We start from the raw sequence: 14365 nt of genomic DNA on the forward strand, positions 1-14365 counted from the left end.
TTAGGCTACAAGAATAAAAACCATCACGACCTAGGATTAAACATCGATTGCATCATGGCATCCGACCAACTCAGCGCTGCAGAGGCGCAGTGGCGGGAGCAGTTTGCAGCTATGCAAGAAGCCATCGCCAACCTCAAGATCCCCCAAGAGAACGGAACAGTTGATGATGGTCTTGATGAGGATGAATTCGGCGGCTATTCAAGCGGAAACAGCGGCCAAGATGTTTGGGATTTTATCTCAGATGACGACCAGGAAGCTCTGAGCAGCGATTTCGCTGATGGAGAAGCTTTCGATGCATCAGGTGCCGCGAATTATGGTGCTAAATGGTTTGCGACTAAATGTTCAGCCATTGCCGCCAAGAACGGTCTCTCGGCCGATGTTTTCGAGAGCCAGATCATGAGTGTTCTCAACTCTGGCCGCTCTGAAGATGAGCTTCAAATTCAGTTGACTGACTTGGTTGGCTTCGACGACCTTGACTTCATTATCGAGATCCTCGGACACAAGGATGAAATTGTTTCTGCCGTCAACGAACAGAGCCAGGGGAGTTCCAACGGGCCTCGACTCTTGAACAAAGCTCAACGAGAAGAAAACTTGCGCCGCCAAGACCAAGCTCACAAGTCCGCGACGCTTGCACCGGCTCATTCCAAGGAACCCCAGTATCCCCACGTTTACAAAGCATACAATGCTGGCAATACATTAAGCTATGCTGGAAAGAAGTACGGGCTGCCAGTTGGGAGCGAGAGACTGTCGTTCGATAAGTATGAAGAGTATTCTATTCCAGCCGGAAAGAAGGGTGCCCTGGGTCCCGGGCAGCGACTCGTTCCCATTAAAGAGTTGAACGGATTGTGTCGGAACACATTCAAGGGTTACAAGACACTCAACCGAATGCAGAGTCTTGTCTATCCTGTCGCCCACAAGACCAGCGAGAATATGCTCATCTGTGCACCCACTGGCGCTGGTAAAACAGATGCCGCCATGCTTACTATACTTCAAACCATTGCTCAGAATGTTGAGCCCAATCCTTTCGAAAACCCGACAGCAACCGAGTTCGCAGTCAACGCCGATGATTTCAAGATCGTCTACGTTGCTCCCATGAAGGCTCTCGCTGCCGAAGTAACTGACAAGCTGGGTAAGCGTTTGGCTTGGCTCGGTATCAAGTGTCGAGAGTACACTGGAGATATGCAACTTACAAAGTCCGAGATCATCCAGACTCAAATCATTGTGACGACCCCTGAGAAATGGGATGTTGTTACACGAAAGGGTACTGGAGACACCGAACTCGTTCAAAAAGTCCGACTTCTCATCATTGACGAAGTTCACATGCTCCACGACGAGAGAGGTGCTGTGTTGGAATCACTTGTCGCTCGAACGGAGCGACAAGTAGAGAGCACACAATCTCTCATTCGAATTGTCGGCCTCAGTGCCACTCTACCTAACTATGTCGATGTTGCCGATTTCCTCAAGGTTAACAAATATGCTGGTCTGTTTTATTTCGACGCATCCTTCCGCCCTGTTCCTCTTGAGCAACACTTTATTGGAGTCAAAGGAAAGCCAGGCACGAAACAATCCAGAGATAACTTGGACCAGGTGGCATTTGACAAGGTCAAAGAAATGCTTGAGCGTGATCACCAAGTCATGGTGTTTGTCCATTCACGCAGGGATACGCAGCTTACTGCACGCATGCTGCACCAGAAAGCCATCGACGCCATGTGTGCAGACCTGCTTGATCCTACTTATCATCCTGGGTTCGAGCAAGCGTCTCGCGATATTAAACAATCCAAATCCAAGGAGATTCGGGAGTTACTGTCCAAGGGAATCGGTGTTCATCATGCTGGTATGGCGAGATCTGACAGAAACCTGATGGAAAGACTTTTCGGAGAAGGTGTCTTGAAGGTCCTTTGCTGTACCGCCACCCTGGCCTGGGGTGTTAATTTGCCCGCTGCTGCAGTTGTTATCAAGGGAACTCAGGTTTATAGCGCCCAGGATGGTAAATTTGTCGACTTGGGTATCCTGGACGTGTTGCAAATCTTTGGTCGTGCCGGTCGTCCTCAATTTGAGGATACTGGTATTGGCATGATTTGCACGACCCATGATAAACTTACCCATTACTTGACCGCTGTGACTGAACAGCAGCCTATTGAATCCAAATTCTCTACGAAACTAGTCGACAACCTGAACGCTGAGATTGCACTGGGTACTGTGACTTCCATTCCCGATGCTGTCCAGTGGATTGGATACTCTTACCTCTTTGTGCGTATGCAGAGGAGCCCGATGTCTTACGGTATTGAATGGTCAGAGATCCGAGACGACCCAAACCTGGTTCAAAGACGCCGTCAACTCGCCATTCAAGCCGCCAAAACTCTGCAGCAATGTCAGATGATCATCTACAACGAGAGGACAGATGAACTTCGCAGTAAGGATATTGGACGAATCGCCAGTCAATATTACATCCTGCACACAAGTGTCCAGGTGTTCAATGCTATGATGCAGCCCCAGGCTACTGAAGCAGATATCCTGAAGATGATCAGCATGAGTGGAGAGTTTGACAACATTCAATCCAGAGATAGTGAGGAGAAAGAGTTGACTCACCTGCGACGAGAGGTTATTCCTTGCGATGTCGATGGAGGTATCGATACTCCTCAAGCAAAGACAAACATTCTCCTCCAGTCTTATATTTCCAAGGCTCAGCCTGAAGACTTTGCTCTTTCCAACGATATGAACTACGTCGCTCAACAGTCTGGACGTATCTGTCGAGCACTCTTCATGCTTGCCCTCAACCGTAGATGGGGTCACCAGTGTCTTGTGCTTCTGACCCTGGCAAAATCGATTGAAAAGCGCATCTGGCCCTACCAACATCCTCTTCATCAGTTCGACCTTGCCAAATCTGTTCTCAACCAACTTGATACTAAGGAACACCTGACCATCGAGACGATGAAAGACATGGAGCCTGCCGAGATTGGAGGCCTCATCCATAATCAGAGCGCTGGCAAGAACATCGCAAAAATCCTGAACAACTTCCCTACAGTTCACGTTGAGGCTGAAATTGCGCCACTCAACCGAGATGTCTTGCGCATCAAGCTCTACGTCATTCCCGACTTCCGATGGCATGATCAGATTCATGGAACTTCAGAGTCGTTTTACATCTGGGTTGAGAACTCTGAAACCTCAGAGATCTATCACCATGAGTTTTTTATCCTCAATAGGAGAAAGTTGCATGATGACCATGAGCTTAACTTCACAATTCCTCTTTCAGATCCCCTCCCTAGTCAGATTTATGTCAGAGCAGTATCAGACAGATGGTTAGGTGCAGAAACCGTGACACCTGTTTCTTTCCAACATCTTATTCGTCCGGATACAGAGAGTGTCTATACTGAACTCCTGAACTTGCAGCCATTGCCTGTATCTGCGCTGAAGAACCCAGCATTAGAAGAACTGTATGCCAAGCGCTTCGATTTCTTCAACCCTATGCAAACTCAAATCTTCCACACCCTCTACCATACCCCTGCCAATGTGCTCCTTGGATCACCTACCGGTAGTGGAAAGACCGTAGCTGCCGAGCTTGCTATGTGGTGGGCGTTCCGCGAGAGACCCAAGTCAAAGGTTGTCTATATTGCCCCTATGAAAGCGCTCGTCCGCGAGCGTGTTAAGGACTGGGGTGTGAGGCTGGCACGACCTTTGGGTCTCAAGTTGGTAGAGTTGACTGGTGACAATACACCTGATACTAGGACTATTCAAGATGCTGACATCATCATCACAACCCCTGAGAAATGGGATGGTATTTCTCGTTCTTGGCAAACAAGAGGGTACGTCCGGCAGGTCAGCCTGGTTATCATTGATGAGATCCATCTTTTGGCTGGTGACCGTGGTCCTATTCTCGAAATCATTGTGTCTCGTATGAACTACATTGCCTCTTCTACCAAGAACGCTGTTCGGCTCCTGGGCATGTCAACAGCTTGCGCCAACGCGACAGATCTTGGAAACTGGTTGGGTGTTAAAGAGGGTCTCTTTAACTTCAAGCATTCCGTCCGTCCTGTTCCTCTGGAGTTGTATATCGACGGCTTCCCAGAAGTCAGGGGTTTCTGCCCTCTGATGCAGTCGATGAACCGCCCTACCTTCCTAGCTGTCAAGAACCACAGTCCTGATAAACCTGTTATTGTTTTCGTCCCTTCACGACGACAGACGCGTTTGACCGCCAAGGATCTTATCAACTTTTGTGGTATGGAGGATAACCCTCGACGTTTCCTTCACATGGATGAGGATGATTTGCAACTCAACCTTGCTCGAGTCAAAGACGACGCACTAAAGGAAGCCATCAACTTTGGTATCGGTCTTCACCATGCTGGTCTGGTTGAGTCAGATCGTCAGCTTGCTGAAGAGCTCTTTTTGAATAACAAGATCCAGATCCTGGTCGCCACCAGTACCCTTGCTTGGGGTGTCAACCTGCCTGCGCACTTAGTCGTTGTCAAGGGCACTCAATTCTTCGACGCCAAAATTGAAGCATACAAGGACATGGATTTGACCGATGTGTTGCAGATGTTGGGACGAGCTGGTCGTCCCCAGTTCGATAATTCAGGTGTTGCTCGTATATTCACCAAGGACTCCAAAAAGGACTTTTACAAACACTTCCTTCACACGGGTTTCCCTGTCGAGTCCTCTTTGCACACCGTTTTAGACAACCATCTGTGCGCCGAAGTCTCATCTGAGACCATTGTGACCAAACAAGATGCGCTCGACTATCTCACATGGACATTCTTCTTCCGCCGGCTACATAAGAATCCCTCATACTACGGTTTGGAGATTTCGGCTGAAGAGCACAACAGCATCGCCGCACAGCAGCTCGCGAACGACTACATGGTTGAGATGGTCAACAAGTCACTGAATGAGCTCGCCGACTCTAAGTGTGTCGAAGTTTTCCCCAACGGCGATGTTGATTCCACGCCTTTAGGCAAGATCATGAGTTACTACTACCTATCACACAAGACAATCCGCCACCTTGTAAAGCATGCAAGGGCCCAGGCGTCTTTTCTCGACGTCCTGTCTTGGATGTCTCGTGCCACTGAATACGATGAACTTCCTGTGCGCCATAACGAGGATCTCATCAACAACACCCTTTCCGATAACCTGCCATTCCCTGGCCACGCCTTTGGACTTCCCATGTGGGATCCCCATGTGAAAGCATTCCTACTTCTCCAAGCGCACATGTCCCAGATTGAACTTCCTATCACTGATTATGTCGGTGATCAGACTAGTGTACTCGATCAAGCTATTCGTATTGTCCAGGCTTCTATCGATGTTCTCACAGAATTAGGCTACCTTTCAAGTTGCTTACGAATGATAGCGGTCCTCCAGTCTGTCAAGTCGGCTCGTTGGCCTACTGACGCGCCAGTCTCGATTCTTCCTAATATTGAGCCTGACGCTAAGAGCGACACACCACTTTCCAAGATAAGCGCATTGACAAAGTCACAGGCAATTCAACTTGCTAAGAAGCTAGGTGTTCCTTCCAGCCAGCACAATCGCTTTGCTCGAGTGGTGTCTATTCTCCCTAACGTGGAGGTTTCTATCGCCGAAGCCACAGCTCTCTCGATCACCATCAGCTTGAAGCGTCTAAACCAACTTGTGGAGCGTGAGGCTCGCATATATGCGCCAAAGTTCCCCAAGCCTCAAACAGAGTCCTGGTTCGTTGTCGTTGCAGATCTTTCGCGCGACGAGGTCATCGCAGTGAAGCGCGTGGGCTGGACAAGTGGAAATCGCAAGCTCGAAGCTGGCAGCAAGCCTACAGCCAAGACAAGCATCAAGCTTCCCCCAACCGAGGCTGGACAAGCCCGCAAGCTTGATGTTATTGTTATTAGTGATGCGTATCCAGGATTGGAGTATAGAGTTGAGGGTGTGGACATTCCTGCACCGCCAAGTGTGGACGATGCTGTGCTGTTAAAGAAGGCAGCGGCCTCTAGGTTAAGCTAAGAAGAAGGTTTTAGTTTTAAGTAGTAGTCATGTTATTTATGTTTTGCAGGCTCTGATCAAAGATATGCGATACAGTAGTCACTGTTCTAGACTTTCGGTATATGAGAATTTCAATAAGCTTAAGTCGGAATATACATTACATAGTCGGAATATACATTACATGCCCGTGAGGGCTGTACACCTCGCCCGAAAATTCTAGAAAGCCCCTATTGTTATGAAAGAATGGATTCTCTCCTGCATAGTCGGCCCAAGCCAAACACCGCCAAGCCATAACACAATAATCGCTGGCCATATACCCGCAACCCTTTCTGACCACGCGCAAAACATACTCATCCCGGTCTCGTCGGATAAGAACTAGGCGCTCGCTGTCCGTGGGATGGCTTGGAAAGGACTTGATTGCCCACTGTAGGCCTTCACGCTCACTGGGAAGCGCAAGCTCATTGAGGACGGCCCCCGAGTCTTGATAAGCCACGCACTCCCACCATTGGTGCAAAAGTACATTGTTGCAACAACTACGACCCTTGTAATCCTTCTCCAGCCGACTGTAGTTTCGTGTTTTCCAATGGAGTCTCCACTCGACGAGGTTTCGTCTGTCCCAATGATAACGAATACCCTTGGGATAGAATGTGAGCCAGGCCTCGTTAGGCTTGTCCTTTGTATGCTCGGATACAGGAGCAGTCGCCCATTCCACTGATCGAAGATGAGGGCAACTGTTGCGCATTTCGATTATATGAGCCGCTGAGAAAGGATCGAACAGCGCAGCGAGACGCCTGTTGATCTCAGTAGATGCTCCGTAAGGACCTCCCGACTTGGGGTAGTTCAGGGTCTGTCTTGCGAAGATACCGGCACCGCACTTATTCATGGTCTTGAATCGATGGAGCCGCAACATATCCATGTGCCCACCAGCAGGTCCAGGGAGATTATCCAACCAGAATTGGAACCGGAACATGAGATTCTCCCTATCGTAGTAGATATGCTCCCAATGACCCTCTATGATCTGACGATTTTCGCCCAAAATAGTGCGCTTCCCGGTCCAGCGTGCTCTAGTCATGGACTCGGTCGACCACACGGCGATTTGCCGTTGGAGGTCACAGTGATCGGAATGGAATCTAGACACCGCCCGTTGCCATGATTCCTTATTGTGTTGATTCCTGTGGCGTAACTTGAAGCAGCACTTTTTGATGTACTGTACCATCTCTGTAGTGAGTGGACGATGCCTATGAACATGCTTCCGTGGCCACGCCATATAATTGATGGTGGGCGGGCGTGGGAATTCCCACGGGTGACTAATAAGGAAATATTCGTAGAAGCAGGGCATCGGTCCAGCACCACACCAATACTTCCTTATTGGCTCTTGAAGGGCCTTCGGTGAACGACACTCCCAGAAGTTCTTTGCCTCGTTTTCTGTTTGATCAGGTTGCCTTGATTCCGTCAAGAAGTTGATCTCGACGTGTCCCAACTCTGGATCTGGTTGGTCCACAATGATGTCCCGCATCATGTTGGACATGAAGCAATAGACGTCGTTTGCCTTGGCTAGCATCATAAAAAGCGCGCCTACAAAGTATCCGCGCCTCGGGGCATGAAGATTCAGGATGATCTGGTTGACCTGTCGGATCTTGAGGAACATCTGAATGATGGGATCGCTCATGTCGCCGACTTGGCTAACAGCGCGATGATAATACCCTTCCTTTTCCCAAGTGTAGTCGAACTTGAGCCAGACTCCATCGTTATATGTAGAGTCCAGCCAGATCCGGAGGGTTTGGAGCCTTTCAACGTCTTCGGTGAGTATGCAGTAGGGGGTAAACTCGTCCCTTGTCTGGTGACAGCACCTTAGCAATCCGTTTGACTCGGCAGTAATAGAACAGAATGTCCATATCATGTCCCTTAGCTCGAAGGGGAGCGATAGTAAGTGTGTCGATTCGTACATTACAAGGAGTGCGACTTGCAAAGGCGAGAAAGACGTATGTGTATGTGTATGCAGGTAGAGATGTTGAGTCAAGTGCGAGATGATATCGGCTATTTATAATGTCAATACAGAGTCTGTGACTCACGAATAGACTTTACTCGGACATTTTTATGTACTCGGTTGTGTACATTTAGTATTCAGAGTTTATCAAGACTCTTTTTAGTGAGTTTAATAAAACTCAAATCGGCCTGTTAACTTTCCTTTCATATAGTATTAAGCTTTGCCCAACAGACCAAAAAGGACATACAAAAAACCATGCCAGTTAGACGAAGGTACGTGAAGTTAGTTCTCTACCATGACTTCATGCCACTTGACGCTATTTTCCGGGAAAGGCTCCGTGAAGACCCATATTTCCCGAGACGCCTTCCGGGACGTTGGTACCATCTTTTAGGTTTGTCCGAAGCAATCGGCCGAGGCGGTTTCGGTTACACGGTGCGTTTTTCCGATAGCATTAATACTGTACATAGCGGTACTTTCGGGCCGCAATGCCTAATGTCGCTTACGTTGCTCTCATCCCCTAGCTTTATGCTCCGTTAGATGCGTGTTATGCAAAATTCAGTTCGGTTGTGCACCAGTAGTTGTCGTACCAGTTGAGTTATCAATCCATATACTTTCCACAGAATGATTGCAAAGTAATCAGCATTTATTACCTTTGAAATATTTGTTCATTATAGCTTATTAATGTTTCCAATATGATATAGGAATTGAAGCACACGTTACTTTTATCCATGTATTGTTTAAACCAGATCTACACTCATACTTTAGGGTAACCGTAACTGCCTCTTAGTGTTCATTCTATCTAAAACTCGATATGTTCGAGGCTACACGATGCTTGGGGTTGCATCGAAAGATAGAGTCAAACAAACCCTTGTCAATCTGTTAGTAACTTGTTTATCTCCCATACATTAGATTCAAGCTTACATAGGAAGCATATGCATGCTTATAATTGATGGTACTTCCTAGACTAGTGATCGTCCGTCACGGCATATGCCATATGTACTAATAATGTCAGCCATGTGCCGAATACTACATACGCCATTTCTTGACAGGTACCTACTAAGTTATTTTTGCATTGTTGACCTTTACTGACATCTATTCCAACACTGCAAACCTGATGCGTTTCAAATGAGTGACTTTACGGTCTTTTGATAGAATCTTGTGGACAGGAAACATATCGAAACACAACTGTTTTCACTCTTTCATCTGTCGTCCGATACTCTATTCACTTTTCCTGCCGTTGGAAACCCCTTGAAACCGCACGTCAAATACTTCGGGCCGCCTCCCAAGAATTTCTCCCCCAGTCGGAATACAGAATATGGTTCTTTGGAGTTTCAGGTGTAAAAAGCGGGGGATCGAAGAAAAAGAAAGAAAGAAAAGCAACTGCTCAAATTGCTGGGGGTGACCGATAGAGACAGGGACAGGGGTCCGAGATCAGGGGCCGCCACCGCTCCGAGATCTCACTATAGAATCTTGCTCCGATATTAACATTAAAGGCAGCCACTCAAAAGGCATTTAGTTTCACCGTTGTTCGAGTAAACCAATCATATCGAGTCCAACTGTGAGGCTCAAACGTGGTGGGACAAGGATTAAGGTTAAACGCCTTGGTTTTCTCTCTTGACAGGCGAGGTCTTTGTGTAAGCGGCCCAGGGTTTCAATTTCCGCTTCTCTGATGCTGCTTACACTTGATTATTTTTTCCGTCTATCAGTATCTGGCCTGCTATGGAGTACACACTCAAAAGCGATACGCTCTACTCAACTCCTGCAAGGGTTCGTTGACCTGAAGTGCCTCTCCTGAGATACCTGGTCATTGGCACAGCTACCTAGTTAGTTAGATACGCGCAATAGACTTACAGTAAACAGATGAAATTGCCTTCCTTGATCCTTGATCCTTGCATCTGCTCCTCTCTTCTCTAGCCCGACTGACGGACGGAAGTTTCCTCGTTGGCGGATGCAACTCAACTTTCTACCAGGGAGGAAAGACACTCGAGATCTGATATATAAGTTGGCTTCGCTCTCCTCCAACATGTCTTCTCTTCTTTCCCTCCACACTCGTCGTAGCAAAATCACTTCTTTCTTCTCAACTATCTTCACTTTCTTTCAATTTGGCTGTGCCAAACCTTCATTCTTTCTAAACAACATATAAACCAACTTTTTGCGAATCCTCGCTTCATTCCAATCCTTACCACCAAACAAGTTTTTATAACAACAAAGAAATCTATCAAGATGCGTTTCACTGCTACCGCCGCTACTCTGGCCATGGCCACCACCGTCTCTGCCCACGCTCAGGTCTACGGCCTCTGGGTCAACGGAAAGGACCTTGGTGATGGTCGCAACACTTACATCCGATCTCCCGAGAACAACAACCCCGTCAAGGACCTGACCAGCGCTGACATTGTCTGCAACGTCAACGGTGGAAAGGCCGCTCCCAAGTTCGCCTCCGCTGCCGCCGGTGACGAGGTCACCTTCGAGTGGTACCACAACGAGCGAGGTGACGATATCATTGATGGCTCTCACAAGGGTCCCGTCATCACCTACATCGCTCCTTACACCGAGACCGACGGTACCGGTGCTATCTGGACCAAGATTGCCGAAGAGGGTCTTGAGGGTGGCCAGTGGGCTGTTGACAAGCTCATCAAGAACGAAGGCAAGGCTACCTTCACTCTCCCCTCCAGCCTTAAGGCTGGCAAGTATATCATCCGCCAGGAGATCATCGCCGGTCACGAGGCCGAGGTCGCTTTCTCTGAGAACAGCGCCCGTGGTGCCCAGTTCTACCCCTCTTGCGCCCAGGTTGAAGTCACTGGATCTGGCACTGCCGTCCCCGATGAGAACTTCGACTTCCAGACCGGTTACACCTACACCGACAAGGGTATTGTCTTCGACGTCTACAACGCCCAGTCTTACGCTTTCCCCGGCCCCAAGGTCTGGCAGGGAACCTCTTCCGGCTCCGGCTCCGGCTCCGGTTCCGCTGCCCCTGCTCCTACCGCCGCTGAGACCCAGGCTCCCGCTCCCACTCCTACTTTCGCCACTGTCGTCAAGCCCTCTGAGGAGGCCGCTGCCCCTACTCAGGCTCCTTCCACCCCTGTCACTCCCCCCAAGACTGGCTGCGCTTCTCGCCGCCGCCGTGCTCGCCGTGCTGCCCGCAAGGCTCTGTAAAGAACTCGAAAACAGTCCTCTACAGGCACTGGTCGATTTGTGATACGTCCGAGACGTCCACGTGCTCGTGTTTGCTAGCAAAACACCAATCTCGTTTCTCCCTAGCGGAGGGCGATAAAACTGCATCTTTTTATAGATGAATTTCTGTTATATAGATATATTCTCTGACCTTTCAGGGATAAGTCACTTGTATAAATTTTATTACGACGATTGAAAAAATATTCTTGTTCCCGCTCTGATGGAATGTGATGTGAATGATGTCAAGTTGAAGTAATAGTTGAACCTTGGAATCCCTCAACTGCAGAGGCCTTGCAAGTGATTTTTGATATTGGCTTCAACCTATGACAATAAAATTTCAACCAATCATCTTTTCGATTTGGACGCTTCTCTTTGGCAAGTAAAGAATCGTCAAGTTAGACACTGATGCATTGCGTCATGAAAAGGACTAGATAATACAAGATAGACTATGGTAGCAGGACCAATAAACGCCAGAAGTACCGGTCTGACTAAATGTTTGCAAGTGACAGTGACAGTCAACTCCAAACATGACCTATCACCAGATCTCTCATGAAACCTGGTCCCTGACGAGTTGTCGGACTCGCCCTTGTTCAGCATGTCAGTACTACAACTTGTAAATGAAATGCATGATATCCAAGGGAGAATTGTGTAATACCATAAGAAGGGGAAGTTGACAGGCCGATATGGGTTCTAAGCTAGTATAGTCATAGTGATGCGGGCCACGAGCCAGCTCTGCCCAACCCCGTCCTGATCGTTTGAATCACAGCTGTAGATGCACCCAATAGTGTTTTGGGCATCAGTAGAGCACTTAACCAAGCACTTATAGACGAATTCACAAGAGCGTATGTATAATTTGGCCTGAATGGTCCGCACATAGAGAGTTTGTGTGGTAAGAATTTGTGTTGATTGGTGCTTCTATGGCGGCCCAACGGGTTGGGCTTATTGTGTTGACGTTAAACGGCAGACAGATTGATTAGCCTGGACTAGACTAGGAGCATTAGACTGGAAACCTGGGGAGTCTCTATGCGTATACGCTGTGTTCTGTCAAACACAATCCATTCGATCGGTTCTGGTGGTTGTCACACGCTCACCGATCGTGTATCACGAAGAAAATAACAGATCTTGACAGGACCACAACGGTAGCACGACTACTCCAAGTCTGACACGTATTAGTCACTGCAATTCGGTAGATCAACCCCAGACTCGCTTGTTCGTGACTATCTGATTCGTCGATCCATAGGCAGTGAATCCCATTGTCGTTGAGGCTCTGCCTGAGCCAATAGTGATCGCTCATTACTAACCACACGCCATTCTCTTCAATGGTAGCAAGTCGATCTCCTTGTTCTTGTTTGATTTTCACTCGGCAAGTTTGGGGTGACATATTATTCTGACAACAGATCAGCCACCTGTTGAAGTAGGGGAGTTGTAAGCTAGAGCTGTATTTTGGTCAATATTACCCGTGCCACCAGCACTTTGGGTCGTACAAGACATTGTATGATGCATTGAAAAAGTCGAAAACTCCCATACCAATCCGAGAATTAGTAGAATTCGTGTCAGACAATAGAATATCAGTGTACAACAATGCGTTGGGTTGTATGCGCCTCCGAAAGCGGCATGAGAGGTGGCTTATCCAGTGTGTCATATATATATATATTGCAGGAAATCTAAATGTTGATATCGAACTCGTCGAGTGCATTCTTTGCCAAGAAATCTAGAGTCCGTTCGATTTGCTCAACTACGCCTCCCGTATGCCTTTGGATGACGAATGAAATATCGAGTAATTCTCAAATAAGGTTGGATCAACGCGGTTGCCTTATCGGAAAGAGAGCCTATATGGGTGTCGTCTCACTGACACACACTTCCATCTGAGAAGGGGCTAAACGGCGACACAGATAATGCCCGAAAGGTTGTGCCAAACCGCTTGGCACGTCTCTTGGTCAAATCTTTGCCATGATTAGCCCTTTCACTTGTTAAGGATCGATTCGTTGGCCAGAGATCGTCCATGTGTTAAACCTGTTAACTGTGTGTGGTGTGTGATGGCTATCGTAGCCTGCCTCACGCAATAGGCTCCCTGCAATACGGTGATCTATGGTCAATGTATCTGAGCAAGAGGCTGTATGCTTCTCACGTGGCTATATTCTACTAACAAGGCATAGAAACCGTGGTCGGATTCTAGACATTGTCTTTTGGTAGGATAGAGATGGCCTCAACCTTTGAGGCGCAGTAGTATAGATCCAGCTTTAGGTAGAGGACACTTACACCCATAGGATTGCGAGGTGCCTAAATTATCACCACCCAGTAGTTTTGGGCATGAATATAACTGCCCGAAACAGAAGTGAAAACAAAGCTGAACGTTTTTGAGCCGCACTCGATCGTGTAAGTATAGAAACCCTCGTGGGAATTGGCCAAAAACGTCGGGTAAAGAGAAAGGATCAGCAATCGACACTTGCATTGCTTACTGCCCGAGACAAACCATGGACACCTCGGAGGTTCAAAGACATGAAACCCATGTGTAAGAGAGAGAACTCGCCAAGTTCAGTTTGTCAGCGGCAAGTGGTCACTGAGACCCTGAGCGGCAATACACCCACTGGTAGCACTGAGACATCAGGTCGCAGCCGGGCCAATTCGGACGCTGTTTTTACCGGAAACACACCCCTCACAGAAACACGTTCCGATACCAACGATCAGGTTCCCCAGATAGCAGTTGTTGAGACTGAGATCGCTTCGGGTGGCATGAACAGTAGCCGTGGGAGTAGATATTTTATCAAGCTTGTTCAGCTCAGCCAGCAGCAATAGAGTAAATAAATGGAACCAACAGAATATTCTGATATGGTACTTCGGCGGGGCACAGCAAGTATCGAGAGGAAACACTTCAATGCAATGCGCCTGTATTATAGCAAGAAAGCCACGGAATTGAACCAGTCACTATCTCCGTCCCTTGTTTTCTTGATCAATACCAAAGAAGGGTGTTGGTGATACAAGTCTGGGACAACCAGATGAATTTTTTTTCCCCCGTAATCTGTAGCACATAAGCCAACTCGTAGCAATGAACTCCATGTATTCAGCCGCGCAACGGCCTTGATAACCCTGGTCAGAGTTACATCTCAACTCAACTCTTTCACTGTTAAATGTGTTGCATGTTCGGGATGGCCGAATGATGCTGCTGAAGGATTGCAGCCGTTTCCCTTGGCATCATAGAGCTTGATTCGCATCTGTAGAAGCCACGAAAAAGCAAACATTGCAGAAATCGGTGAATGACCGGGATCT

The 14365-nt window shown here is 48.0% G+C and overlaps 4 protein-coding genes across 4 annotated transcripts; 3 read left to right on the plus strand and 1 right to left on the minus strand.

The window, feature by feature from the left end:
- Positions 1 to 54: 54 nt before the first annotated feature.
- On the plus strand, positions 55 to 5961 carry FPOAC1_009392 (uncharacterized protein; the record flags this gene model as incomplete). The annotated part of the gene is made up of 1 exon (XM_044853818.1): positions 55 to 5961. The coding sequence occupies one exon, from the start codon at positions 55 to 57 to the stop codon at positions 5959 to 5961; it is 5907 nt and encodes a 1968-aa protein (XP_044706488.1).
- A 136-nt stretch (positions 5962 to 6097) lies between these two features.
- On the minus strand, positions 6098 to 7888 carry FPOAC1_009393 (uncharacterized protein; the record flags this gene model as incomplete). Its single annotated transcript, XM_044853819.1, has 1 exon — positions 6098 to 7888. The coding sequence occupies one exon, from the start codon at positions 7886 to 7888 to the stop codon at positions 6098 to 6100; it is 1791 nt and encodes a 596-aa protein (XP_044706489.1).
- Positions 7889 to 10150: 2262 nt separating this feature from the next.
- FPOAC1_009394 (uncharacterized protein) lies at positions 10151 to 11080 on the plus strand (the record flags this gene model as incomplete). Its single annotated transcript, XM_044853820.1, has 1 exon — positions 10151 to 11080. One exon carries the CDS (start codon positions 10151 to 10153, stop codon positions 11078 to 11080), a length of 930 nt encoding a protein of 309 aa, XP_044706490.1.
- Positions 11081 to 13572: 2492 nt separating this feature from the next.
- On the plus strand, positions 13573 to 13894 carry FPOAC1_009395 (uncharacterized protein; the record flags this gene model as incomplete). Its single annotated transcript, XM_044853821.1, has 2 exons — positions 13573 to 13610; positions 13672 to 13894. 2 exons carry the CDS (start codon positions 13573 to 13575, stop codon positions 13892 to 13894), a joined length of 261 nt encoding a protein of 86 aa, XP_044706491.1.
- Between the last annotated feature and the right edge of the window lie 471 nt (positions 13895 to 14365).

Source organism: Fusarium poae, chromosome 3 (genome assembly GCF_019609905.1).
Source record: "Fusarium poae strain DAOMC 252244 chromosome 3, whole genome shotgun sequence".
Classification (NCBI taxonomy): domain Eukaryota; kingdom Fungi; phylum Ascomycota; class Sordariomycetes; order Hypocreales; family Nectriaceae; genus Fusarium; species Fusarium poae.